This window comes from Nuphar pumila, unplaced genomic scaffold (assembly GCF_984573655.1).
Source record: "Nuphar pumila unplaced genomic scaffold, dmNupPumi1.hap1.1 HAP1_SCAFFOLD_1976, whole genome shotgun sequence".
NCBI classification, from domain to species: domain Eukaryota; kingdom Viridiplantae; phylum Streptophyta; class Magnoliopsida; order Nymphaeales; family Nymphaeaceae; genus Nuphar; species Nuphar pumila.
The window spans coordinates 1-27,776 of NW_028323809.1; the positions used below are offsets into that span (position 1 = coordinate 1).

Consider the following 27,776-nt stretch of genomic DNA (forward strand, 5'->3'; position numbering starts at 1 on the left):
CCTGACTACTGACGCAGGTTACCAGTATAGGGGCGAACGCAGCCACGCTAGGCGCAAAGGTGGTGGCCAAGGCTTCTTGTTCAGCAACAAGGTTGCCACTCGCTTCACGTACCTGGGGCCACGCACGGCGACGGGCGCTTACCGCCCAGTATGGGGGCGCCTCAAAGGTGATGGTCGGGACACCGACACGTACATCGCGAGTGTATATCTCCCCGACGCATCGCATGCTTCTGCAGAATTTGCAGCTGCGTTGCTCCGTCTCCGCGCGGACGTTGAGCATTATAGCCGGAAACGGGGTCATGTCCTCCTCCTTGGGGATTTCAATGCGCACGTGGCCGCAGTGCCGCCCCCCTTAGGACAAGAGCTGCCGCGTGCGTCTATCTCAGGAATGCCCCGCAGCAACGCAGCGGGCCGCGACCTGTTCGCCATGTGCGAGGAGCAAGGTTTGTTCTTCTTAAACGGCAGGGCCACGGACGCCTTCCGGCCCACGTGCCGTGGTCTCACAATTATGGACCACATCATCGGCAGCCGGGGTACGCTCGCATGGCACAGGGGCGTCAGCACCCTCGCGGCAACGGACACGGATGTGGCACTCTAATCCTCCGACCACGTCCCCCTCCTGCTCACAGTGCCCACGAGCACTGCGGCCCCTGCTGCCCCCGTGCACACCCTCTTCCAATGGCGGTTGGGCAACCTGTCCTGCTCTGACAAACTGTGTGCGTACAAAACAGCCCTCGGTGCCAATGCACAGGCCTTTGACGCCGCTGTTTCACCTATGCTCGAAGACGCTTATCAGCCCACACAGAGTGACGTTGAAATCGCATCGGCAGCTCTGCTACATCAACGACGCGGCGTCCCTTTCGCTTGGTCGAGCGCGCATCTCTCCTGGCAAAACGAAGGCCTGGATGAGTGCCTCGCTTCGTCGTGTACTCGCATGCCGGCGTGTTGCCCATTCCCGCTGGCTGGCCAACAAAAGCGCCGTGCATGCGCGTGCTCTGGAGGCCGCCGACGTTGCTGCACGCAAAGCACTGCGCGCGGCGAAACTTGACGCGGACAAGCAGCGTGCCGACGGCGTTAACTCTGCGTGGAAGGATACACCTGGCGGCCATGCCACGTGGAACGCCCTGAAAACATCGCGACAACATGATGACTCAGCCTGCACTGTTGATGCCCTTGCTTCGCCGGCTGGCGCGCTCCACACCTCCACAGATGCAAACTACGGTCTTGCACGCACATTATGCATGATCTATATTGTGCGGTTTTGCACGGACATATTATGCGGTATTGCATTGTGCGGTCTTGCACGGATGTACGCTTCTGCAGGAGCGTTACACGTTATTCTGGGTGGTGCGGAGCTGCACACAGTATGCATGTTGCTGGTTCTGGCTCGTATGCATTTTTCGTTGGTGGCCGGTTTGGCTGGAATAAGGTTGAGACAGGCAATGGGGAATAGGAGAGCTAGTGCTCTATTATTTTCCCTATTTGCTGTTCAAGAGTATATCTGAGCCGAGCGCCCTCAAGTGGGGAGCTCAGGCGTTTTGGTCAGTTTTTGTTGTTTTGGATTTGTCGGCACCTCCTGAGGGGAGTGTTGAGATTTGTAGGGGTCACCTCATTAGGTCACTCGGTGCCTTCCTCACATGTAGGACATTGGGCCATGTATGCGCCTGAGGAAGACCATTTATAGGTCAAAATGTACAACTGTACGTAGGAACTTGCATATGTTCTCTCGATATATCGTGAGAATAACATTGGATATATTTCTACTGTTACGTACTTGAGAACGTGCTAGGATGTGCCTGGAACGTGTGTGTTAGTCTTACGCTATACATCGGAGTATTACGCCATGCCTCACAGGCATAACGCCATGATACTGAGGCTTGATGTCATGTATGCTTGTTCATATATAAGTGCTGCACTTTTCTTATGTGAGTACGGCTTAGTTTTCTACCAATCTGTCGAACAGAGATAAAGTATCGTTCGTGTGTGACGTGTAAATTCAACAGAGATTAGCGGCGCGTAAGGCGCAGGGCGCAAGGGCAATGGTCAGCAAACATTGGCGTAGCCGAGATGAGAATGACAGGCTAGGGTTAGGCACCACGTGCCGATGCAGCCTGCCACAACTGGCAGTGTGTTTGTTGATGGGGCCTGGTTCATTGGTGGGCGGTTGGTGTGCCCTGGCGGCGAGATCCACGGCGGAGGAGCCCACCCCCGGAGTGCAAGTAGCTGGGGCCAGCTGCTCCACTGCCTTGTGGTGGGGTATGTGGTAACCTGCTCCAAGCAAACAGTGTGTTAGGTCAGTGCAAGAGCCGGATGGAACAGCAACGACTGAATGGGGGTGCACGTGTATAGCACATTTGCCAGCAATGCTAATCGCAAGCCATGTTTTTAAGCGCCGGGCAGGACAGAGCACCAACGTCCGAACGCGGGCGCGAGGTATCCGTTCAGCGCAAGGCACGGCGAAGTAATGTGGTAGAATGTGCAAGACGAGGCAAAAAGAGCTCACTGCGCAGTTCAAATGCATGGGTGGAGCAGGGACAGGAGAATACCCGGCGATTTTTAGGCGCTTTTGCAACGAGACAGCTCCATCAGCAGTGTCATCACGCCCGAGGGTGACGGCAGACAGTTTGCTGGCGTTTGCTGTTTACACGGAGGCCAGCAGCGACTTCAGCAGCAACATTCGCTGCCTCGGCCCCGTCATTAATGGCAGGGACCTCCTGCGCTGGCGCGCCGTCAAGCGGCACGTTCGGTGCATGTTCTTCGACTCCTTCCATGGGCTGAGAGGCATCGGGGGTAGGGTTGTCGTGTTGCGAAGGCTCGATGGAAGTGCTGACAGATGGTTCGGTGGCCGATAGTGGGGCTCTCTTGGCACGGGGCGCCATGCGTAGCGCCGCCGACGCTCGCGCCGCACTGAGACCGATGGCCGCATTCAAAGCAGGCGCCATGACAGCCACAGCCAAAGGCCGAGGCGCAGTTTGTAAGGCGTTAGTGGTACGGCCGCGTCGGCCGATCACGAGCCAGCCGTCCGTCTGTGCTGGCGGGACAGCCGCTGCTTTAACAGCGATCGAGAAGCCAGTCGTCCGGCCCGGGAAGGTGAGGTTCGGGAGTTGCCACATATACGCGGCTGTTGGATGACAGCGACAAACTGCAGCGGCCACTTACCACCGGCACGGGGTCGCTGCTGTAGCTTCAGATGAGGCGCTCCCAGCACTTCCCCAAGGTCAGTGCTGAGTTGCACCGTGGAGAAGTGAGCATTGACATAGCTGACATAATCCGCTAGCAGCCCTTGTTTCGAGTATGTGATGTCAGCTACCTCTGCCGCGTCGATATGAGCTCTGGTAACATCCCTCATTCGGTACGCATCCGCTCCCGACGTCCAGAAGGCATGATTATTATCATGCTCTAGGGAGATGACGATAGCAACGGCAGCAGGCGTCAGGCTGCGGGGGACGACCAGAGGTTCATCCCACGAGGCGCGCACCGACATCGCACCAACGCCCAGAGTGAAGCCAGTGTCTATTGACAAAGCGGAGTTCCACTCAGGGATGCGCGGCACGCTGATGAACGCTACAAGGGAGTGTGCACCAGCTGCCCGCACACCCTCAACATGCAAGAGCTGGAATGTGGCCGCCACGCGGCGGTTCGCCAGGGCGTCGCTGTGCGCAGTGGTCGCAGGAAGGGGCACGCTGGCGGCCAGGGCCGCGAGTCTCATTAGCCCCAGTCCACACATGGCACATCAGTCATGTGTTCGAGCGGAGCCGAGGCTGTGCCATCGCCCGGGGGAAGCGCACGCACGTGCAGGCGGACCAAGGTGGCATTCTCCGGCGCCACTCTCGGTTGGAGGAGGCTGACATGTGGCAGGCCGCCCAAGGCGGCGAGGAGCTGAGACTGCGCTGAGTCAGGGACGGCAAATGCGCTTGCTGGGAGCAGCTCCGCAGAGAGTTGGGCAACAGACGCGCATATGACATCCAAAGTACTGTCCGCTAAGAAGCTTGGGTCGTAGTCAACGTTGAGTCTCATGAGGATCTTGAGAATGCCAGAAGCCTGCGGGCGCACAATGCACGTCACCTCAGCTCAAACGCCGCACGCGCATTAGCAGGGAGCGCCATGTGCACACGATGGATGAGCAGTTGATCATCAGTTTGTGGTGGTTGGTCACCTCCGTCGTGGCAGCCAGCACCAGCATTTGGAGGAGCGCAGCCTCCGCGTCCGTGGAGACCACGTTCCCTCGAAGGAAGGCGGCCGCCCTGGTGTGAGCCTCGGTCGCGAGAGGCGCGGCCAGCACCGCGTCCCATCCCTTGCGTAGCCGGTGCAGCAGCTCCGCATGCGGGGAGATGGATGACCACCCCCTCAACTGCGAGGCCAACCACACTACCATCAAGAGGTTGGGCCGTGGCCAAGGCAGCATCCGCTTGGTCGAGAGTAGAATTGAAAGCCGCGCGTCGCGCGTAGATAAGGGAGTCGACTTGCTCAGTCATGCTGCGCATTGCACAACACGAGTGGGCATTTCTTGCCACCCAGTCGCAAGCGAGAGAAGGCGGCGCACTGACAAGAAAATTTTGGCCAGGGTTCGTTTTGTAAAAAGGGATTGCCAGACTGTGCAAGCACGCTGGACCCCGAGGGGTTAAGAGAGCAATTCCATAAGGAAGCTTGTGCGTCACTGAGGACCTGGTGCGTCTCTGAGGACCTGGGGTTTCGCCACAGGGGCCGGAGAGCAAGTACCCGCAATTCATCAAGGCAAGCACAAGGAACAACGTTGGTCAAGGCCAGGGACTTACGGGGGGCAGACCGACAGCAAAAGCAAGGCAGCAGGGAAAGACAGCGATGGGTAAATGAAGTGCCCCGCAGAGGGAACAACGAGGGAACAAGCCCGTGTTGGTACCAGCCATGCTAATATTAGCACGCAAGTGGTTGCCCACGCTAACGTGGCAGCCAGGCATGGTCAGGGAGCGGTGGTGTATGCAACGGTGGCATGGGGTATAAATTTGTACAAGTACAATTGCAAGGCGAAAGAGCGGGTCGGTGGAGCAGGTGGCTCCGTGTGAGCATAGCACGGGAAGCGCCGGAACTGCCGCCACTAGGGTTCTGCTGGTGGCTGCCTCCGTCAGTGCCGGAGGCACGTCGTGGAGATGGAGAGTGTCATAAGCAAAGGATAAGTACTGAGAGTCAGAGCGGACGATGTGCCATTCGCGGCAACCAAAAGCAAGGGAAGTGACAGTAATATCGTCGGAGTGGGTTACGTGAGCGAGCACACCATCAAAGCAAGCGAGCGAGCACGAGACAGACACACAAGCACAATCACAACGAACATTAACAGGGTCGGAGTAATCATCATTGCGGAGAGATTGTGCAGTTTGCCTCACGGGGCACTCGTGAGCAGGGGCATAGGGGTTGGGGTGCGTTGCTGAAGTATGACAGGGTGCAAAATGAGGAATGTTACACCGCTCATCAGTATCTCTGTTAAATAGGTTACTCAGGGACTAGAAGCACGAAATAATGTATGCCAAGCACTACAGTATATACTGCTACACTGAGGACACCTATCGTAGCTCTCAGCAATGCTCTCGTTATGCACGGAACCTCACTCGAACGTTCCGTTCTCGTGATGCATGCACTACGTAACCTAGCACTCTCGTAAGCGTCCAGCACCTACTGACTAGCTGATATTCATATCTCAACATGCGTACCTTCAGCATGTGTGTCGAGGCCGTGAATCTTCAACCGTCCGCTACTACATTCGCAGAACGGAAAGAGATCACCGGATCATATTATCGCTGCTCTGATGGGCACAATTCAGTCGCAAGTTTTGGCTAGTTGCAAGTCGCCGAGCGTACAACGCGTACCTTCAACATGTGGTGAATGAATGAAGACCGAAGAAAAACATCTCCACCAATCAAAAGCATTTCCGTTGGACATATGCAAAAAAGCTTGACATGTATCACGTTTGCGCGCTTCTCAAAGTAACGGAGATTTCTTCCGTTACTAGAAATAATTTAAGCAAGGGCAGGCGCACTGCTCCTTGGTGGACCACAGAGTACAATGAGATCAGAGTGAAGAGCCAGCAATCATACGAGCTAGCGATGCGCACTAAGGACCCACAAGACTGGGACGCTTTTGTGTCTCTGAGGAAGGATAAGAACCGACTGAAGCGAAAGCTCAAAGCTCAGCAGTCGGTTGCAGACCAGCTGGCCACGGTACAGTTATGGGATAAGAGTTATGGTTTCTAAACTGACGTGGCAATCAGCAAAGCAGCTGAGAAACGCAAGAGCTGGTTTTGCTCGGAAAGCGTCGACGGCTTGTCAGGGGATCCATGATTCGCAAGGAAACTTTGTAATCCCCAGCAAATCGCCAGTGTCTTCAAGACACATTACGCAAAAATGGCAAGTCCATCGGAAGATCCAGATTTTCTTGCAGACCATCGGATTCACATAGAAACAGACTTCCAAAATTGGCAAGAAGAGGTCAAGGACGTCTTCCAGCCAGAGTTAGATGGGGATTTTACGGAAGAGGAGATCAATAGCGCCATAGATCATCTCCCGCTACATAAATCGGCTGATAGCGACGACATCACAGGCGAACTTATCCGAAATGGCGGAGGAGAACTGAAAGCCCTGCTGATGTCACTGCTGAACCGGGTTTGGCGAAATGAAAGTGTTCCCACAAAGTGGGGGACTGGGATTATAGTGAGTCTATACAAAGCAGGAGACTCCACTGACCCAGGAAACTACCGGGGAATCACGCTGATCTCAATCATCCGCAAACTGTTTAGCACCATGGTCCGGTTACGGCTTGAGAAAACGGTGGGACTTCATGAGTCTCAATGCGCTTTCCGGGAAGGACGTTCCTGCATCGACCACATCTTTACAATGGCTCACATGGTGAATGAGTCAGGTGCAACAAAGTAGCCCCTTTATGCCTTTTTCCTGGGCATTAAGAAGGCTTACGATGTGGTCTGGAGGGAAGGTCTTTTCTTTAAATTGAAAGCTAAAGGGGTAAAAGGCAAGATGTGGAGGGTCTTGCTAGACTTGTTTTCAAAGTCACAATCGTCGGTCTGCATTGCTGGTGAGATGTCGGAGTCGTTCCCATTGATGGTAGGCGTTGGACAGGGTGACCCCCTCTCCACCCTACTTTTCGACATCTATATCGACGACTGTTGGAGTCGATGCATACGGACGGCGGCCCCAAAGGAATTTGCATTGCGCAAGGGGTCGAGGTCAGGGCCCTCACATATGCTGACGACCTTAATGGTCTGACACTTGATCCCCAGGACTTGCAGGTCAGTTTCAACCATGTGGCTGAATGTTTGAAACGCTGGCGTATGCAAGCAAATAAAGTGAGAAGTGTCGTGATGGTGTTCCATGCTAAGGAAGGTGAATCAGCGAGCGTCCCAGCTGAGCAGCGATCGAACACCTGGACACTGGATGGGCACGCTCTGTCGCAGGTGCAGTCATATAAGTACTTGGGAGTTTGGTTCACAGAAAGCGGGTCTTGGGATTTACATGCAAGCAAAGCACTGGGCAAAATGCGTGCTGCCTTGGGGTATTGGAGGCCACTTCTAGCTTGTCATCGTATCCCGATCAAAACCCGCGCCATGATGATCCAGACCTTCATCTACAGCTCAGTTCTGTTTGGTAGTGAGGTCTGGTCAACCTCACAAGTCAATAGACGCTGCTTTGACGTCGTCGCAAAGGAGGCGATGCGAGCAGTGATGGGATTGCAGTGCGTAGAAGTTGCCTCAGAAGTCTTGTTCACAGACCTGGGCCTACTGCCCCCCTCGCTTCTAATGGATGCCTCTAAACAATGCTATGACAAGCATTTGTCCACTTTACAAGGAACTCGATGGTGTAAACTGGCAAAAGCGAGTCGTTTTCCCGGGCATAGAGCCGTCGGGCGCCCAAGGGCAGGGGCCAATTGGCAAGGCGAGGTGCAGAAATTTTCAGCGGACATTTGCCACGACCTGAATATCTCTGACATCTTCAAGGCCCTAGAAAACAGCAGGTCGCTAGGCGTACCTCCTCCAGATCTCAAGGGGGAGTGCGTACAGTGAATATGCCAGTGCTGGGAGCAGAGGCGTTGCCTACTGATGAGGTTGATAGGCAACACCTACCTCGACAATATCTGGAGTTGGCACCTAATTCGGGGGAAAGCCAGATATGTTGCATCGCCGCACTCTGCAGTGCCATGGAAGTGGACGTGCATCGGTGAACAACCACGCAGTCTTGCACCATATCTGTCAAGTTTGCCCTCTGTTCGGGCTCGTACTATCATGAGCGCCAGGAGTGGTAAACTGTTTGCCCTACGAAGCCGACTTCAAAATCAAACTTACGAGTTTGTGGATCCCTTACAGTATCACTGCAACGACTGCGATGAGCATTTGGGGGATGCTCACACAGGCTGTGTTCACTGTACTGTGGATTGTCCCATCTTGTGGCCTAAAATAGACCAATTTCTTGAAACGGTTGGAGGTCTTGGGTTACAAGGTGGAAATTTGACAACTAAATTGGAATCTCTGTTGGGGGTTGATCTCCTGACAAAGATTCTGAGTGTGGGTTGCGACGATCTCCCAAAGGCATTGACGGTCGTTTTTGGTCAGCTGTGGCTGATCTCCTTTCTTGCAGGGTACAAGACGAAGACGAAGAAGATATGTCAGGTCAGGTTATGGTAAGTCAGGCTGGTCCAGGTACGCTTGCCTCAGGTGGTGGTAATGATAACACGGATTCCCAAGTAGTTCTTGGAGTTGCCAATGTCCATGTGGATGCGGTAGTGTTGTAAAAAGATACATCATCATCATCAGAACAGCACCAAGACAGTGCACTGAGGCCTACATCTCAAGTCATGGAGTCTGCATAGCAATTCGCACCACACTGCGCATCGTAAGCAGCGATGGCAGGGAGAGTGGCGGGGTTGCCACCGGTAGGACGGGGAGCATGCAAGCTCGGGTGGGAATTGCTGTCGACTCGGCTGTGGGGTAGTGGACGGCACCACGAGGGCACCAGATCAGTGCAGCACATCCGTATGCTGGGACCTACTCCTGAGCATGCGACGCCCTCCGCTTCAGCATCCGAGAAGCAGCAAGCGACATACCTGCAGCCAACGGCGACCCAGCGTCAAGCGACCGGAGACGAGGCAGTGAACAACTCAGCGGCTAACATCGACATGAACGCCACCGCCGTCAAGCAGACGCTCGACCAAGTTCTTTTGTTGACCCGTCGCAGCTAACCACTCGTGGACGTGTCGATATGATGTCATATCTCGCCGTATCTTGTCCCGTCCGTCATACGGTAAGCGAGAGAAGCTTGCGCCCATGAACCGCACGAGCGCGAGTTAAAATACATGCACATGACGATGATTCACTCGGTCACCGGCGCACATGGCGCTTTTAGACTGTTCGAATGCTTTCCTCACGCGCTTGTAAGAAACATCAAAGCATGTGGCAAGTTGGATCGTTTGGTTTTAGAACGATGATGCCCTGCTATCGTCGTGCGACAAGAGGGTTGTAGGCACTTTCAAAAAGGCCAGGGAGGTCAGCGGCTATTAATGGCCAAAAGAGGCATGAAAGGCGAATCAAGTCTGACAAGAGCAATAGATTGAAGCAATTAACGGCAGCTATCGATAAGGTGGCAGTTTACATGGCATTTTAAGTATCGTTCTCGCCAAAGGCAACACGGCTGGCTGACGACAAGCGAGACAAGCCCTGTCACAGGGTTGGGTTACTCTCAGGGTTCCGGCCTATCTCGCAACACGAATGGGCCATTCCATGTTTTTCATCGCCTCTAGCAACGCTCACCTGCACCCCTCGCCAGGACCCTTCGTGATGATGTTCTACAGTTAAGAATTGCAGAACATGCTGTCAATGCTGGTGAAAGACGTGTGTAAACCTAGGTAGTGTGCGCGACATGGAACATGGAGCATGTACTCGACAAAGAAGAAACGTAAGTTTCTGCCGGAATTCATATCATTCGTGCTCCAGCCGTTCAGACGCCTTGCCCATGCCGTTTTGCCTGTGATGAGTGTTACGCCAACTCCAGGGAGTCCGCTGTTCTCAGCGGTATTCACCGCGAGCGACGCGACATCCCGCAAGCGGAATCTGTTAGAGCCGGAACGAAATTGGAGGTCCTTTTGCATCATCAATAGTGCGACGATATTCAGCTGCGTGGCATTCGTCTGCCTGGCGGTGGTGGCAGTGACGGTATGTCCAGCCAGCACTGTGCTCGTGTAGACGCGTTGGCACTTGTGAGCTCAACACAGTGGCGCAGGATGTCAGATTGGGTGGGTTACATGATGATGCAACATTATGTGATGCAAATTGAGCTGTCAGCGTCTCCGCCTGATTCTCAATGTGCGTGCAGCCTTGGCGATGGTGGTCATGACGAACTTCGAGGTGGTGATAGGGCACAAACGGGCGACATACACATACATTCAATTCCACGATAGCTTCTTACACGTAATATAGTAAAGTACTGTAAGCTGTCTTTAACAATCGCATTCTCGCCTGTCCCGACTGCGCAGGAGCTGCATGGACTTTTGCACCCAGAGAGACTGGCATGTCTTTGCAAAATCCAGTTGCACTGAACTTGATGTATAACAAGAAATGAACCATACAAGCCATTACATTGGGAAAGGCGTCAGAATCTATCACGCTTAGATAGGTTTCAGGGGCTGCAGTACTCCATCTTCATCGGCATGACAAAGCAAACGCCACCATATGATGATTATGCCAGTATGCGTGCAGTGGATTTGGATGGATGGTCATACTTGGGCAAGTCCAGATGGAGACGTTATCAGCAGTACTGCTCAGTCCGCCAAGGGCAGGGCATACACCAACTTGGTCATGGTTGCCGGCCACTCAGTGTTTATGGGCTACAACACCTCAGCATTTCACTCGCCCAATGACTGGTTCTTACAGTCCTACCAGCAGATACCCGGCATCGTGGAGACATTCGTAGAGCACATCAAGATGGGAGTGGAGGTGTGATGATTCCCAAAACTACTCTTTCCTATCTGTATCAAGGTACTTGTGCCTCTGTTCCGCCCTGGGTATGCATCATTACATCACATATATAATGGCAGGAAGCAGGAGGTGGGTATGCATCATTACATCGCACAGAGAAAGAGCAAGAGCTACGGCTTAGGCCGAAAACAACCACATCAACACATTCGAAACAATACAGCTCATTGAACGTCAGCGGTCGGGACAGGCAAGCCTGTCATGAACGCGCGGCCGCTCGCACGAGCCAGAACTTGAAGAGAGCGCCGATACATCACACCATTGCCCCTACAAAGGCCGATGCTGAGTTCACGAAGCGCGTTTGTGACAAACCCGCCTTGATAACATCCCCTCCAGCGCTTGCTGTTGTCGCTAGAGTATTGAGCAGCTCCATAGCCCCGTTCCCCATGCGCCCGAAAGTTTCATGCGACAGTGAGCTGAAGGCATAGCCGTTGGGGTCAGCGGATTGATACTTTGTCCGCTTCAGTTGATCGCGATGCGCCGCTGCGCCACCCTCTGTCTGTGCGATTTGCGCAAAGGAGGGTGCGCAGGGGTGCACCACTGAGATGTCCGCGACCGTGAGTCCGCCGGGTAGAACGAGCAAGATGTCTCCACGCGCTGGGTATGCATCATCATCGATGATAATGATTATCATCCCAGGTGCGCGCGGCCAAAGCTCCAAACAGTTAGTATGGCTTGATATCCGATGGATTGATCTGTTCTATTTTGTTCACAACAACTCAAGCGCACCCTCTTTTTCGCATTCCCAAGGCCCAAATCCTCTTATGTCCATCCGGAAATCTATGCCAGAGCAGGCCGCGTCTTGAGGCATGGGCTATTATTGTCAAAAATGCCCTTGTCCAAGGGAAGATTCAAATCACCTGTGAAATGAAGCTCAGTCAGCCAGAGCTTGGGAGTACCGGAAGGTGAGAATTGAGCAATTCTTGCTCAAAGCATTCCAATGACGTGCGCAGTCACTCTGGCACGTACCATGACATGAAGAGCGCTGTCCTGCACAACACACTGCAGCATTCTTTTGGAACATGAATCCACAAGTTCACTTGCAAAGCAATCCAAGCTGAGATCCCTTGCCGGGGCAGACCTCAAAGCATAGTTGACAGTGCAACAAGGTCTGCGCCAGGGTATGTCTGGGGCATCGGAGGATTGAACATTGGGAGGAGCATTGATTCGACACAGGCATTCTGATCTCAAATACTGTGCACCAACGGGGATGTACTGGCCATAAGCGGGCTAGTAAATTGACGAGCCAAATGTATTAACAGCCCCATGCGCACAGGCGGCTGCACAGGACCCAGACGCGCTGCTCATCTTCAGCGGGGGTTACACACGGTCCGAGGCCGGCTCAAGATCGGAAGGGGGCAGCTACTGGATGGTGGCGAATGGAGCGGGATGGTTTGGGCACTTGGAGGTGAAAGAGCGGGCAGTGGTGGAGGACCGGGCTAGGGACAGCTTCGAGAACCTCCTCTTCAGCGTTTGTCGGTTCGGCAGTACACCGGGAGATACCCGGCTCGGATCACCATTGTGAGTTATGAGCTCAACGGCAAACGGCACCGCTTTCTCCACCTCCACGCGGCATCCCTTGGCTTCGATGAATCCCAAGTCTCGTTTGTTGGGAACGCTGTCCTGAACCCTGAAGGCGCTGCCAGGGTACACTCTCTGTGCGTATGTGCACATTTGTAGATTGAGTTTTGATTGAGTTTTTGCTGAACACAGATTGATGCTTTGCCTTTTGGTTAACTGCTGAGTCTCTGTGTTTGCACTCTGCTGAGGGGCGGCGGAAACCGGAGGGCAATGTAACATTGTTGCATCATGCTGCTTCGTTGCTCCTGCAAATGTTTTTGTTGCGAGCGTTTGGGTTTGTGGGCATCACATACCCAAACGAATGTGGCATTCTGGGGAAGAGGACCGTTGTCACCCCAGTTAGCAGCATAGACCAGGAAGTTTCCCAGAGGGGTGCAAGGACTGCCTGGAATGGCTGTGCCTGTGTACTGCTCCAACCATAGTTCCCAATCATCAACCGGGATTTGCCTTGCTCTCTTGTGCTGACATGATGGCTCACGACTGACTCTATGCAACGAGATATGCGTGAGAGCGCGAATGCCCACAACTGAGGGCGTTTGGCAAGTGACAACAGTCGTCCATGACCTGCCTACAGCATGTCACCATGATCTGGCGACAACCAACGACCAAGGCGCACGTGGAGCAACGCACATCTCCTGCAAATCAATACTGCTGAGAGCGCTTAGCAAGTGGAGATCGATCGTGCCATGTAGTACGAAGACACATTGAAAAAGTAGCGAGCGTCACCCATGCTGCTGCTGCAGGGAGAGAAGGAGACTGTCGATGCGTTTGAGCGAGACCCATATGGCTGCAAAGATCCAATCAAGACGAAAAGAATGTCGAGGGACCCATTTGGATATGGGGGGGAAGTCAGTGTAGAGAGCTGCCCGGCATTGAGGCCCTTCCTAGTTGGTTGCCCTTCCACGTTGTACAAGGGTTCATTACCTTGGCGTAGTGGCAACAGATTTGTACTGGATGGGAACCGTTACTGGGGAATCTTCCCATGACCTGTCACTTGCACCATTGAATCTATTTGCAACCTGTCCGCACTCTCGTCGATGCTGATAGTGCTAATTGCACTTTGAAAAAAATCAACTGACGAGGTATGATTAGCAGACGAGAATGCCACCATCGCATGGACTATGTCTCCTTGGTGTCGAGCACATTATTCATCATCTTCATTGGCCCCTGAGTTTGTCAACCCCGACTGCCAATCAGAGCAGCACTGTAACAGTGTTCCTGTGCCTGTGTACGGAAGTAAGGCGATAAGAAACCCTTGGGGGAAGTTCTCTGTGTCCATGCCGGCATGTGGGTGCCATGGACCTTGGCACGAGGCAAAAAACATGCGAAAACCCGCCATAAGCAACAGCGTACTAACATTGTCAGCATCGGCCACGCACTCAGGCTCCAATTAGAACGGCCACAGTGAGACAACAGTGGTGTCTCTAGCATGCAGAAGGGAACCACAACCCAAGTTGTGCAGAAACTCAATGTCATGACGCAAGGGCTGGCCAGCCGTTCTACGTGATGGCACGAGTATATCTGAAACGCGTTCGTGAGCGGTTACAGCGTTTGAGGAACATTGTGCACGGCGTCTGCTTTGCCATCCCTGCTAATGGCCTGTTGCCCCGTTGTTGTTACATGTATTAACACGTACTGAAATGATAGTCATTCACAACTTTTTGCGTGCCACGCACAGCCTGCCACAGGTGAAGAAAGTGACACAGACTCATATATGCAGCAACTCTAGACAAGGCAGGGATCAAAGACACTGAGCCATCCATACCTGTGCAGATGCAAGGCTCGTATAACATGCATCCTGCCAGTTGATGCCTTTGGGAAAACGGTATGTTCATCAAAACATCAAAACTCAAATCCAATGCCTGGTACATAGGCGTTTCATGCATGTCTGCCATGGGTTGGAATCAGGAGCCCACTTCCCCCTGGCGGCAATCACACCTTCGATGCTGAGGCTGGAGATAAACCTGACTAACGAAGCCTAGAGGGCATGATGACACCCATCTGATACCTGGTTCACACTGTCAAACAAGTGATATATGTCAGTACTCTATGGTTGCTGAGTTTTCACCAGCGTGTCATGACCAAGACCAGCCCACACAATGCAAACCACAGGACGGACTGTCTATACAGCTCCTCCCAAATTGATGCAATCCATCTCCCACTCACTCATTGTTCGCTTCTTGGGTGCCTCAGCCATGTAGATTGAGCCCAGTTTAAAGTTCTTGGCTGGTGGCTGAGCTGCAGTGCCCCTTGCCTTGTAGGTTGTTTGGTCAAAAACTGGCATGGCAGATATTACCTGGCCGTCTGCGGAACGGCGGGGAGGAAAAGAAATGAGATGCCTTCGAAGGCCATGGAAAGGCTTGTCGAACGCCTTGTCGAATTTCTCTTCCATAGTCATAGCAGGGTCGCCCAGAGTGCGTGTGCTGGCTGGCTGTGTCGGTGCTGCTTGCACTGCTGGTGCCGAAGCTGTGGCTTCATCCAAAACCGCCACCACCTGGCCGACGACCACGGTTTCATTCTCTTTGACAAGAAGTGCCCTTAAAGTACCACTTGAAGGTGCCCGCACGTCAATTGTGACTTTGTCGGTCTCGATTTGGAGCACAGGCTCATCCTCAGTTACGGAAGCTCCAGCCTCTTTCAGCACGCTGGCAATCGATCCCTCCGTGATAGAATCGCCCATAGAAGGTACCGTGATGTCAATGGCTAGACAAGGTGTCATTGCGTGAAAAAAACGTGGATACAAAGGTGCTGCATGTGCAAATTCAATGCCGCCCCTGGCAGCGCGAGGGTGCATGCGACAGACAATGCCTTGGGCCTGCACTCGAACGAGCTGCAACAACTTTGCGAATTGACTCATTTGTACTGTGAACGACGCCAACAGAACTGAGGTTGGCTGCACAGAACGCACGCGACCTGTGGAAGCTCAGCGAGGCTGAGCGGACGAGATAATGAAGACAGTGATAAGAGTGCACAAAAGCTCGATTGGGACAGTTGATGATGCTGCTGCTTTCAGGATTCACGATTAATTCGTGGAGGGCTCATGTAATCAGACGTGTGCATCTTTGGCTATCCTGAGATAGCGGGTAAACACAAACCATCCCCATGTTCTACTGGCTCTTGTGACAGGCAAGGCGAAAGAGAGTGAAGTATTATATGGTTCAGCATTTGCCCGTTGAGAAAACCGAAACGCGTGCTGAGGTCGCGTTCTGAGATATCCAGCTGGATAGATAGGCTCAGGAAACTAGAGTGACAACTGCAATGATTGACAATCACAGTGAAAAAAATGGTCCATGTAACATTAATGTAGTGAGCTTGACATCTCAAGAGGCTATGAGCACAGTACAATTTGTGGTTGCTGCTTATTTTAAGGCCACTCTAGACTGTTCTTGGCATGGATGCCGGCGCAGAGGATGCAAAGGCAGGAAGTAACAAGTGGTACTGCTCAAAGAGCATCTTCACAGGCTTCCACGGACCTGGCACCATCAGCCACTGCTGTATCCGACGATCGTCAGGCGACCTCACAGAACCAGTCACTGCTGTGCAGTTTGGCACAGAACATGCCGAAATTGGATGTTACTGCAGTAATAGCTGAAGTATTATTGATAGACCTGGGGGGCCCGCCACCCGGAGACATGAATGGAAGGTAAACGGAGACGAGCATATACGCAAGTTGCTGCCTCGTTTGTCGTTACAACAAAGGCGGAGCCATAGGTGTTTGGTACTAGCATCGTTAGGTTGCCCTGTTTCTCAACAGCGATGCGTGACGTTGTGTGGAAACACAGGGTATTGATGGATCTCTTTACAAGACAATTACTACGCAATAACCGTCAGTCACGCCTAACAAGGCGCACATCCAAGGCACCAATTAGGCGGGCATCAAATGCTCAAGCCAGATTGATCGTAAGAAGTCCTCGATGCTGGCATGCATCGACGCATACATTCGATCCGGACACGGACCCTCTTGAGACATCTCTAGCCATCCTCATGTGCTCGAGGACCGTACCACCGAATCCTAGACCTACCCGCCAGATTTGGTGAACGGTCATGTGCACGGCCTCGAATGCCCTTATAATCATGCACGGCCTGGCACGATTATAAGACCTAGCCATCACTCAACTAATGCGCTATTTCTGTTATCTAATCCCTACAGGATTCACACATAACAGACGTCTTGAGCACGGCATACAGGGGTGGCAGCCAGCAGGTGGCGCAGGAAGGGCAGGCCAGCCTATTCCTAAGCAGAGTCACAGCCAGTCACCGAGAGCCCTTCAGAACAAGTTGCTGATTCCAAGGCCAGGGCGAGCAGCAGGGTGGGGCACAACCGCACTGCAACGTCATGATACCATTCAGTCACGGCACGGATGACGGAGAAAGAGGCAATTCTGTGCAAGGTCATGCGAATCTCGCATTCAGCAGGCGTGAAACAGCTGCTTTTGCAGGACAGTATACAGTGGCAATCAGTGCCGGTGACACAGGGCGTGGCTTCATCGGCAGGGCACGGCGGGGCAGGCGGGTCACGGAGGAAGCGGCTGGACACGACGGCAGGAGGTGACGCACAAAACGGTGCACTACATATGGCTGAGGGGCAGCATGAGCCATCCCGTGTGGCGCTAGCGACAGCACGTCAAGCGAGCGAGAATGGGCGACATCAGTAATAGCACTGCGTCTCCCATAGCGGCGGCGTGATTTATGGTAGGGTTGGTGACAAGATGACGGGCAGGGCAAGGCAGCGTATATGTGGTATTGGCAACACAACAGCCAATTCTTTGAAGAAGCCCGCCAGTGCAGCGTTGCTACGGATTCATCTAGTCCCCTAGGTCATGGAATGATGAGCTGTCGAGGGCAGACAGTAACTGCCACTCGAGACTGCTGCAAAGATATGAACTTTTCCAGGATCTCGGGAGCTTGCTAAGACTCTGTTGAAATTCGCAAGCAGTCTCAGCTTCAAGATCTGTGAGGGAACACTTCCTGCTGTGTTCAAGCAACTTGTCAGAAAAGTATCAATTAGAGAAACTTGACAAAGCAGCATCCGTACAAGGTCTCGCAGCGGCCCTGGACTCCCTCGTTGCCGTACGACGCACTTTGAAGGTGCAGTCACATGAGAGCGCATTGTCCTTCGCAGCACCCGTCATGGGCTGCTCGAGGCGATGCCATTGCTGAATTCAGTGTGAGCTCCCTGCCAATGTGTGTTCAGCACCAGGAAAGGCCCGTTGCCACATTCAGTGCTGAAGCTGGGCTGGTTTTCGCAGGCCAAGGCAGGCACATGCGAAGCATGTATGGAATCATAACCTGCCAAGCATCCACGCCCGTTGCCCACAGATATGGCATGCTTTGCCCTATAATGCTTTTGCATGGAGGTTGCTTCGTGCTTTGAGGCATGGAGCAGGGCAGAATTGCGTCTCGTGTGTTCAGGCAAGGGACCCGAGAACATTGGACGCAGTGGTTCAAGCAACCAAGTACCTTCTGCCTCCAGCAGGTAAGAGGCTGGATAACGGCGCCCAGCTGCCTCCACCCCCCTTTCGCCACCAACTATCCCCGCATAGCTGCAGTCTTTGCACTGCGAATCTACCGGAACCTCAACACGCCGTCCTGTGCCTTTCTGACAGTCCATACTTTGACTGTGGGGTTGCGAAGCAGGGAAACCTCTCTTTGAAGGGCTGCAAGGAATGGCAGCTGTAGGCCGCTGATCAACAGCTATCATTCCTTGCCGTCTGTCAACAGTGGTCGGCGGGTTGGCGCCCTGCTCGGGATGGTGGGCCATTGAATCCTGAGTACACGTTTGTGGTGTGTCCTTTCGAGACCGTTTTGGTGGCGTAATTTCGGCCACCCGTGGAGCTACCAACTCCGACGTGTGGATCCTGAGTCGAGTCATGCTCCACCGCTGGCAGTGGATGCCTGGGATATCGCAAAATAGCGCGCCTCACAGCATACGTGTCTCATTCGAGAGGCCCATTCATTGTGCAAGAATCAGCTTGCACGGTTAGTTTGTCCTGCAGCAGGGAGGCGAACAATACTTGGCCAATGGCAAATTTGTACAGATAGTCAAACCAGCAGTACAAAATGGTGTTCTTGAACGTGTGGTCAGGTCCGCGATGTTGCTCAACCGCTTTGATGTACTCTTTTGCTCAGCGTAATGATATTGTAGTGCATGACGAGCCTTTGTACGCCAATTACCTCTCAATCTCAGGTTATCCCAGGCCGTACCGAGACCTGGTCCTCGCAACTCAAAGCACTGACGGAAATGCCGTCATGGAGGGTTTGAAGCAAACATCCAAAGATAAACATGTATACGTCAAACATATGGCGAAGTTTATACATGGTATTGAGCGCAAATGGCTGCAAGAGGGAGTTCACGTGGTATGTTCTTCGCTTGTGTCTACAGGTGCAGCCATCGCTGCTTCAGGCAATTGTACAAGTCTAAAAAGTCGCGACGTGGATTCATCTGCTCTCTTTGTATAATTCATTAGAGTTTCTTTCGTTGATCAGACCTTCGCTTCTGTGACAGTTTGCGAAATGCCCTAGACACCAACAAGCACTGGTATTAGGGTTGTCACCCTAATACCAGTGCAATCAGGCAAGGGCAACCAGGCAGTCATCGAGGGCAGGTTTGCAGCTCACTTGAGCTTCAGTACTTCAAGCGCACCTTGATTCTCGCACGAGCCAATTCGTCAAGTGTCCATCACAAATGAGAGGTCAGCACTAAATGCTGGCATGTGCACATCCGCATGCGGTGTTTGGTTCTGGCTCCAAAAGCTGCCACTTCTTAGGCAAGCTACCGGGTCAAAGTATTGTGACTTTAAAGCTGGTACATGGGAAGACTTAGTCCGAATGTGACCTGAGCAGGTGCTGGTGAGAGAGCCAGTAGCAGTGGTCAGCAGCTTTTCTGAAGTGCTGGTGGCCACGCTGGAGGAGAGCTGCTACCCTTCATTGTGCTCCATCGTTAGCGAGTTGAGATCAGCTGGGTATGATGCTATCCACAGACCGGATCCATGAGTGCACGACCATGTGACCTCGAAACATACTTGCAGTTTCATCCAGTGCGATGGCCACGCCATTACTTCATCAGACAGACATATTGGCACAAGGTCGGTGTCACAGGTTCTGACCAGTGATAATATTAGGGAGTGTTTACCCTCAATACCTGCGTAGCAATTCTACTAGAACATTTAAAACGCCAGCTGTGCATGGACGGCCGTCACCCCCAAGATCTATCGCTATGTCATTTGCTGGATCAGGTACATGGCTTTCAAGAGATGATCAACACTCACTATCAACACAGCCAAGAGTGAAGCCCGAAAAAGTGGCGGCGAGATGGTGTGAGGATCAGCTCCTTGGATGTGACGCAGAGCCATGCAGCCACAACCCCTCCTAAGGAGGTGGTTGAGGGCAGTGCTTCGCCAGGCCCTTTCTTTTCTCGGGTCCAGATGCCCGAAAATGCATGAGGACGGCAATGTGCTGTTGAAACCCATTCTGGAGATGCACTTGTTCAGGGGGTTGTTGGAACGTGCAACATAACTTTCAACGGTGAATGCTCCGAGTAACTGTGCAGTGAGTGACACTGAAAAGAAGTGTGCAATCGCATTGCAGACATGACCCATCTCGAGATAGACTTCAACACAATGCTGCAACGGATCGCATAGCATAAGCCAGCGAAAGCGATGGTTGCTTGATAGTTGAATAACTGCACATGTTCGCGCACTGATCTGTGCACATAGAGCTTCTCAACCGCGTATTTTTGAAGCCATTGGCGTCATACATGGGTATGAAGTTCAACATGCATGTGGATGCAGTTGTGCGGTTGCAAATTCACGAGCAATGTGAGGCAGTATGTCGAACAAGCGTTCAAGACTCACGCTTTCATGGTGGTGTTCATAGGAAGAAAGTGGTAGTGCTACTGTCCGATGACCTCGTGCATCGGCCGGAGCAGACACTACAGGCGCTGTGCAAGGAAGTGGGCCTTGCATGGGACCCCGCAATGCTTCGGTGGCCAGCAGGGCCTAAGCCGTACGATGGCGTGTGGGCCTCCCACTGGTACCGTAGCGTTCACGCCTCCACAGGTACTGAACCATCCCAGACAGCATGGTTGTACACGATGCGCAGACACGTACTCACGTATGGGCCTGCACTATCCTAGACATCATGGTTGTAGATGATGCACGGACGCACATACGCACATACGCACGCGTGCAAGGGTCTGCGATATCCCAGACGTCATGGCTGCAGATGACGTGCAGACACGTACTCACGTATGGGTCTGCACTATCATACACACCATGGCCGTAAGTAACATGCAGACGCGCACTCACGTAAGGGTTTGCGCTATCCCAGACATCGTGGTAGATGACGTGCGGACGCGTACGCACGTAAGCGTCTCCGAGACATGCCCCCGCATCCTCAGGATGTCACATAGCGCACGGATCCGAGCCTTACGCCCAGGTGGGCGCCTTCGCAAGGGGGGACTCGCCCATCACGTTACACTGTTGTTCTCACGGTACGGATTGGCACCCATATAGAACATTGCAAGCTACTCAATTTCGAACAAACCACTTGGAGAACATGGTAACTGCCAGGTGTGACATCTACCATCTCAAATTTCAACATGAGGCGCATGAGCAGGTTGGGGTGGCCAGGTCAACTCGCCAAGAGGTGGAACTCCCGTGTCCGACATACCACAAGAGCGCAAAGCGCTCCTCAATGAGTGCCATGCCATGTACTCCCTGCTGCTGCCATATGCTCTCAACCCTCCGGCTGCCCCAGAAACATTCCTTCTCACTTCGAGACTGGCAGGTGCGGCCGCATCGCTGCATGGTTTCTGGCTTATGCAGCATGGTTGCGTCATCTGTTGCTGCAACCTTTGGAAAGAATATCTTCCAACCGTTGGCAATGTTTCTGAATGTTGATGAAGCAGTCCATCAGATGCCTTTGTCACCTTCCCGTGGAAACAACCAAGGATTCTCAAAGTTGGGGTCGCACCTGTGATCGCAAGTCTTAGCATTGGCCCTTGCACTCGGAAAGGTTGAGGGAGTTAGTCGTGTGCGATGGGTGCAAGGTCACTTGTGATCGTTCACTGCCCTGCACATCCTGACCACATTGCGGAGCACAATTCTCTCTGCGTGTGAGTCATGCGGCATGACTCATGCCACGGCTGTGTGAGCTGCGTACTCCCCAACTTCTAATGCTTCCTGGGACTAGGATGCTCATGGCAGGCAAGCAACTTGTGGACGAAATGCCCCCATTGCCGATCCCGTCAAGTCCAATCCGTCATCGTCGGTAAAGTCCTTGCAAATGGCAAACGAGCCCTAGGGACACAGCAAGTTCGCCTCCCTGAAATCGGGGACTTGTTGTGTAGGCCAAGCGAGCTTACACGACACTCAGGAGACGAAACAAGAGAGCAGTCGCTTGGCAACTCAAGGGGCCACCCACTCCTATGTGCCGGATGACCGCAATGCAGATATTCTTGTTGGCATGCGTGATGGCGTGAGCGGACGCTTCACTCTGGAATGGCGGCCCCTCGCGAAGGTTTCGGTGCTGGATTCGGGGTTTGTGCTGGGAGATGGCGTCTGGGAGGGGCTACGAGTGCACAAGGGAGTCATTGCATTTGCTAGGGTACGCTTCCTGTGTTGTGTCCCTCCGCAAGCCACCGAAGGCATGTGGGCCTCTCCTTGTGTGCGACATAACTTCTCGTTTGCATCATCTTGCGTAGGGGTTCGCAAATGGTTCTCAGCAGTGCTTCGCCAGAATGGGGTTCGACCCCCATTTTCACCCCTCAAAGTCATGCATTTTCAGTCGTCGCGACCCGCAATTCACAGGGTCTGGCAAAGCGCTGGTTCTCAGTAAAGAAACGCCTGTGGCTGACCTTTCTTCCAGGGTGACGACATTTTCAGTATGTCATATTGACAATATGTGCGGCAGGCCACCCCTGGTACGCTTGCGTTGGTGGCAGCATGCACGCCCATGCTGCACTTGAAGTTTCCCATGTGGATGCAGGATTAATGTGTATACAAAGGTGCATCATCTTGATCACGGTTTGAGCACAAGTCATGCACGCCCATGCTGCACTTGAAGTGCCCATGTGGATGCAGGATTGATGTGTATACAAAGGTGCATCATCTTGATCACGGTTTGAGCACAAGTCATGCGGCAAGTTGAAAACACACGTGCCCATAGCTCATAGAGGTGAGAGAAAAGAAAGGAAATTGACGGCGTGAAACAATCCACGGCATGGAAGCCAATTGGGTCAGTGGCTGTGCAGGAGCACTTGGACCGATTGTATCAGGGCGCAAAGGCGCTAGCCATGGACATCGGCCTGACAAAGGAGCAGCTGCAAGCCCTGATCTATAGAACGCTGGACGCCAACGGCATGCGGCACGCCACCGGCATCCACATCCGCCTCATGGTCACCCGAGGCCTCAAGGCGACACCGTACCAGAACCCCAACGTCACGATCGGCAGCCCCACCATCGTCATCCTTCCTGAGTGGAAGGCAGTCTCCCCCCCGTCCGAGCTCAAGGTGCGCCTAGCTGCGAATTGGGAATATCGCTATGTTCATGAACCTGAAAAATTGCAAATGTTTTTCACTGCAATGACCTCTCATGGACTTGATGGGACGTGGTTGATCTGCTGTGGCGGATCTTCTTTCTTGCAGCATGGAAGATGACGACGAAGAATTGTCAGGTCTGGTCAGGCTATGGTAAGCCAGCCTGATCCAAGTACGCTTGCCTCGGGCTATGAGAATCGTAGCACTGAACCCAAAGCAGTCCTTGGGATTGCCAATATCCATGTGGATGCACCAGTGTTGTAAGAAACTATGCTATCATCACGTATGAGCCTGCAATACGACAACTGAACTGTTATACATTATAACATCATGCACTTAGCAGTACCATAGCCAGGCTCTCGGTCCTGAGTTTATGCTCATTGTCAATGCCGGTTCATCAATTGGCATGTCCTGAAAATTGCTTGTATTCTCTTTTATGCAGATGTAGTTGGAACAGGGGGTCCAGTCCTTTCAAGTCCTAGTGATTTGCCAGAATGAGATTCAACCCCCATTTCTGCACCATATGAGCGTGCAGTTTCAGGGATACAGACCCACAAAGCAAGCTGCCTGGCGAAGATATGTACGTGAGCATCGATTGCGCATTGACTGAGCTGCCTGTCGGTGGGGTGGTAGGGCTGGCGCTGTGTCCAGTTGGTTAAGCTGCTCGCAAATGTCTATCTATCCCTCACCGAGTTAAAGGTGTGCAGGGCATCTCGCTGACGACGGTGCACGTTAGAAGAGGGTCTGCAGACGTCCAAGATGCCGCTTGGAACTCACACTCGAAGCTCAACTGCATCGCTGCCTGCATCCAGGCCAACCACGTCGGCGCTGATGAGGGTCTCATGCTCGACCCACACGGCTTCGTTGCCACTTGCAACTCTGTCAACTTCTTCATCGTCGTCAAGTGCGCTGCTGCCCCTTTTCTTTCCCGCTTCTTTGGCGTGGGTACGTATGGGCAGTCGGAATACCCGCTTGGTCAAATCCAAGAGATGCAGCGAAGCTGACAGCCCAAGCTTGGACCCTGGGAAGCCTCAAAACAGGCAAACGGTGGCAAATAGAACAGCAAGCAGTATCATTGACACCTCCAATCGGATGCAACTGTACGGAAGCATGCACAGAATGAGAGCATGTGCTGGCCGTCACGGCAAGACATCGTCGATTATTGCAGCTTGTATGTGGTGTCAGTGTTGACACAACCACTGGGCGTGAAACATGCTGCCACCGCAGGGTCCGGCAGCCCGTTCTCGCACGGGCTGATTGCAATCGAGAGGACGATTGGGACTACCAAGTTTGGGCCCCCACCACCAAGTACCAGCTCCATGGCATCACGCGCTCAAACGTGTTGCAGCTCTGTGAGGACAACGGTATCACATGCTGTGAGAAAGACTTCACGTTGACTACCGTCTACAGCGCTGAGGAGGCATTTGTCACTGGCACGTTTGCTGGCCTCATCCCCGTCGCAAGCGTACGGCCCCCCATATGTGTACACGTGCATTTGATATGTTGAGCTCAGGACTCAACTCCGCCTTCTTTGGGCTGGCGTCTCTCTTTTCCTTTCTTTTGAGCGCAGGATTCTCGTACTTATCTTGAGAGTGCACACCCTCGCAATGTATCTCGAGATGAGGGAATGCATGCAAGGCGAATCACGAAGGTCTTGACGCCTGGGGCCCAGCTGGACGTTGCTAACGCCTACTCAGCTGGAGGCGCCGTCAGAACGTCAAAGGACCTAATATCTCGCAAAGTTCGCGGCGACAGCTTGAGAGACACGAAGGTGCATGCATGCTCAATCCTTTGGTGCATACAGCGGGTCCAAGCCGTGCTTCTGCACCCCCGACCCCAAGTCCGTGGGTGGATAACACCTGCTCATAGGTTGATGGTCTATGGTGCTCCCTTGGTGTGGACAAGGCTAATAGGAGACACTTGCATCAGTTCCGATCCTTGCACAATCTTTCCTTTCCACGTGCAAGGGCTGGCATCCAGGCTATGGTTAGCGAGTTCATCTTGAATCCGTGTCATGAGCGCAGGGAACTTTTCAGGACTCGTGAGTCAGTGCCTTGTCGTAGACGTGCCTGGGCCTTTGTGCTGATCCAGCCGGGCGCTTTTCGAGCCTGGACCTCGCCCGCGAGCACTTAAGAGTTGGCAGGGGAGTTGTGTACTTCTAGCCCGTGCAGCTCCGCGGAAATTGAGTTCATTTGTCGCGCCTAGGTTCCCTATGACATCGCGTTCACACACAGTTTGTAGTGGACTCGAACCAATGTACTGTACGTACGTCACCAGGTGACACGCTCGTGACGTACTGTACCTACGTCACCAGCGCGTTACCTGTACGTCAAGTATGTCACTGCACTTTCGGCCCACCGCGTGGTTGCTGCCAAGTCGCACATCTGTGTACCCTGGCCGCCAGACACTGCAAGCACAACTTTCAATGTCTTCGAATACCTCGCATGCTATGGTCCAAAACAGGTTAGGTGCTGCTACCCTGATGCACATGGCGGCCGAAGATTTGATGCAGAAGGATTTGTGAGAAAGAGTGAGGCTTGTACGTAAGCGGAACTTGACACGGACTTATGCATGCTGCAGGTGGACGGACGTGTCATCGGGAATGGTGGCAGGGGAGATATCTGTGCCACTTTGCAGGAACTTTACCTGCTCGCTATGGATGCTCAAGCTGAGCAAGGCAGGTTGCACCATCTTACGTAATGAGGACGCTATGCAAGAAGGTGGATGCGTCCGAGGATATTGTCCACACTTTGCAATAAACCTTCCTCCAGATCGCTCAAGAATGGTGTATCAAGTTGTTGCATACGCAAATACGCTGTTCAGGAAGAACCAGCTTGAGATTTGCCTGTTTTGCCAGGGTCGAATATTCTCGGGTCGTCCAAGGGAATCTTCTGTTCAGATATCTCCGTCAGCGTTCTATCTCGACGTCGACGTCAGCGACCCCAATGGTGACAGTGTATTGCGATTGCGGCGCATGTGCCTGGAACGATGGGAGTGCTCAGCTCTCAACTGGGCATTCGCGATGAAGTATCTCAACTTTTACTCTGTGGGTGGTAACAGTTGGGTACAATGTTGCTTCGGCATATCCTGCTGTCGTCCCTGGTGTGCTTACATGCCAGGGCAATTGATGTTGCTCCTCATTCTTTGAGCGAGGAAAGGTTCGCGTTTGATGATGATGTCCAGGTGAGCCTTTCTCATCTTGCTACAACGTTCGCAACGTGTTTGGTTTGATGACCTGCGGACACCGACATCGCCACCTATACCGTTTGCGTTACCTTCATTGAGTTTTCGTGGCTTCTTAACTCTAACCAGTATCCGGAAATGTTATGTTGGCCAAGGCAAGCAGCAACATGGAGCCGTTGTACCTTAACGCGTTTTGTGCTGTGGCCATACGATGTCCCATCGCCCCCTCGTGTTCAACCATCTTGGCTCATGCACCGCCACTCGCACGTGTCTAGCTGATCATGACCTGTCGTGGGCTTTTTGCTTGCATTATCCTCGTGTTGTGCGGCCAGCAATGCTCTGCACTTAAGTCATCACTTTTTCCCTCATTTCTCCTGCGTGGCTCTTGTTTTCAAACAGGAGATGGATTGGACACAGATACAATTTTGACCACGAATGTTTAGTTACCAGTTGTCGTTGCGGACGCGTATGGACCGCCACATGTCCAATATGACATCCGTTGAAACGGGATCACGGCCTATTCGATCAGGGTTTTTCAGGCGAACACGAGTCCTCCGTGTTGATTGCTGTGTAGTTATCTTTGCCTGCGGATACGACATGCTCCACTGTTTCGTGCTGTTTCCTTGTGTGGTGTGCCATGTTGAGGTAACCCTTATTGGATGGTCGACCTCTAACCATAGCGATCGACTTTGTTCGTCGAATGTTTGGAAGTTATTTGCTTGCATGGCTATCTCAGCTTCGTTGGAAGGTGATTCAGGTTGCTTGCGTTTCCAGTTCCTGATTAGCTTTATGACGCTCATGGAAGGCCGCCAGGAAAAGTCACGTCTTCGTGAACGCGGATCCCCCGTGACCTCGACACGAATCAGAACCTGTTTTTTCAAAAATTTGTCTGTTTACGTTGACAAGTGGTGATGTTCGTGTCCGCTCTGAAAGCTGCACCTTGGTTCACCCCCCTCATTGTTCTTGAGTATTCGCGCCCTGTGTGCACATCACCTGTTACGTAGAAGCCATCCTTGTTGTTAGCAGCAGCATTGCTACCGTATCCGGTCGCATGGCCATGTGTAATGGTTGTAAAAGCGCTAGTAGCAGGTTCTGTCAAAGAGTTATTTGTGCGCCTGCTGACTGTACAGATAGATAGATGCTACTCACAACCTTGGGAACGTCTCGTTTGTCTGCGCGTCTGCTTGATGTAGGCTGCTCATCCGTAGACTAGGCGATATCGTCTGCTTTAGACGCGGAGGTTGCTGGTGTTTGAAGTTTGTCTTGATGTAGACGAACGGCGAGGGCCGTCGCGATGGGTTGCTCCATGCTCACAGCAAGTCACAGGACACTGGTTCTAGATCTTGGAACCTTGTGACGCAGTGCATTTTTCACTGAACATATGAACCATGGCGGCACTCACAAGCTTCAAGGGTGTATATTTTTGTGCGGGCAACGGCATAAGGTGGGATTCCTTGTCCCGCAAGTACC

The 27,776-nt window shown here is 52.9% G+C and overlaps 4 protein-coding genes across 4 annotated transcripts; 3 read left to right on the plus strand and 1 right to left on the minus strand.

Moving 5' to 3' along the window:
* The first annotated feature begins 6,374 nt into the window (after positions 1–6,374).
* On the plus strand, positions 6,375–6,902 carry LOC149808921 (uncharacterized). Its single transcript, XM_089995083.1, has one exon. The coding sequence runs from the start codon at positions 6,375–6,377 to the stop codon at positions 6,900–6,902; it is 528 nt and encodes a 175-aa protein (XP_089851209.1).
* Positions 6,903–7,159: 257 nt separating this feature from the next.
* LOC149808922 (uncharacterized) lies at positions 7,160–8,044 on the plus strand. The gene has a single exon (XM_089995085.1). It carries the CDS (start codon positions 7,160–7,162, stop codon positions 8,042–8,044), a length of 885 nt encoding a protein of 294 aa, XP_089851211.1.
* Positions 8,045–14,708: 6,664 nt separating this feature from the next.
* LOC149808923 (dihydrolipoyllysine-residue succinyltransferase component of 2-oxoglutarate dehydrogenase complex 2, mitochondrial-like) lies at positions 14,709–15,305 on the minus strand. The gene has a single exon (XM_089995086.1). It carries the CDS (start codon positions 15,303–15,305, stop codon positions 14,709–14,711), a length of 597 nt encoding a protein of 198 aa, XP_089851212.1.
* Positions 15,306–20,342: 5,037 nt separating this feature from the next.
* LOC149808924 (branched-chain-amino-acid aminotransferase-like protein 1) lies at positions 20,343–26,149 on the plus strand. Its single transcript, XM_089995087.1, has 7 exons — positions 20,343–20,668; positions 21,979–22,192; positions 22,839–23,096; positions 23,831–24,068; positions 24,413–24,588; positions 25,704–25,804; positions 25,981–26,149. The coding sequence occupies exons 1-7, from the start codon at positions 20,343–20,345 to the stop codon at positions 26,147–26,149; spliced, it is 1,482 nt and encodes a 493-aa protein (XP_089851213.1).
* Positions 26,150–27,776: the final 1,627 nt, after the last annotated feature.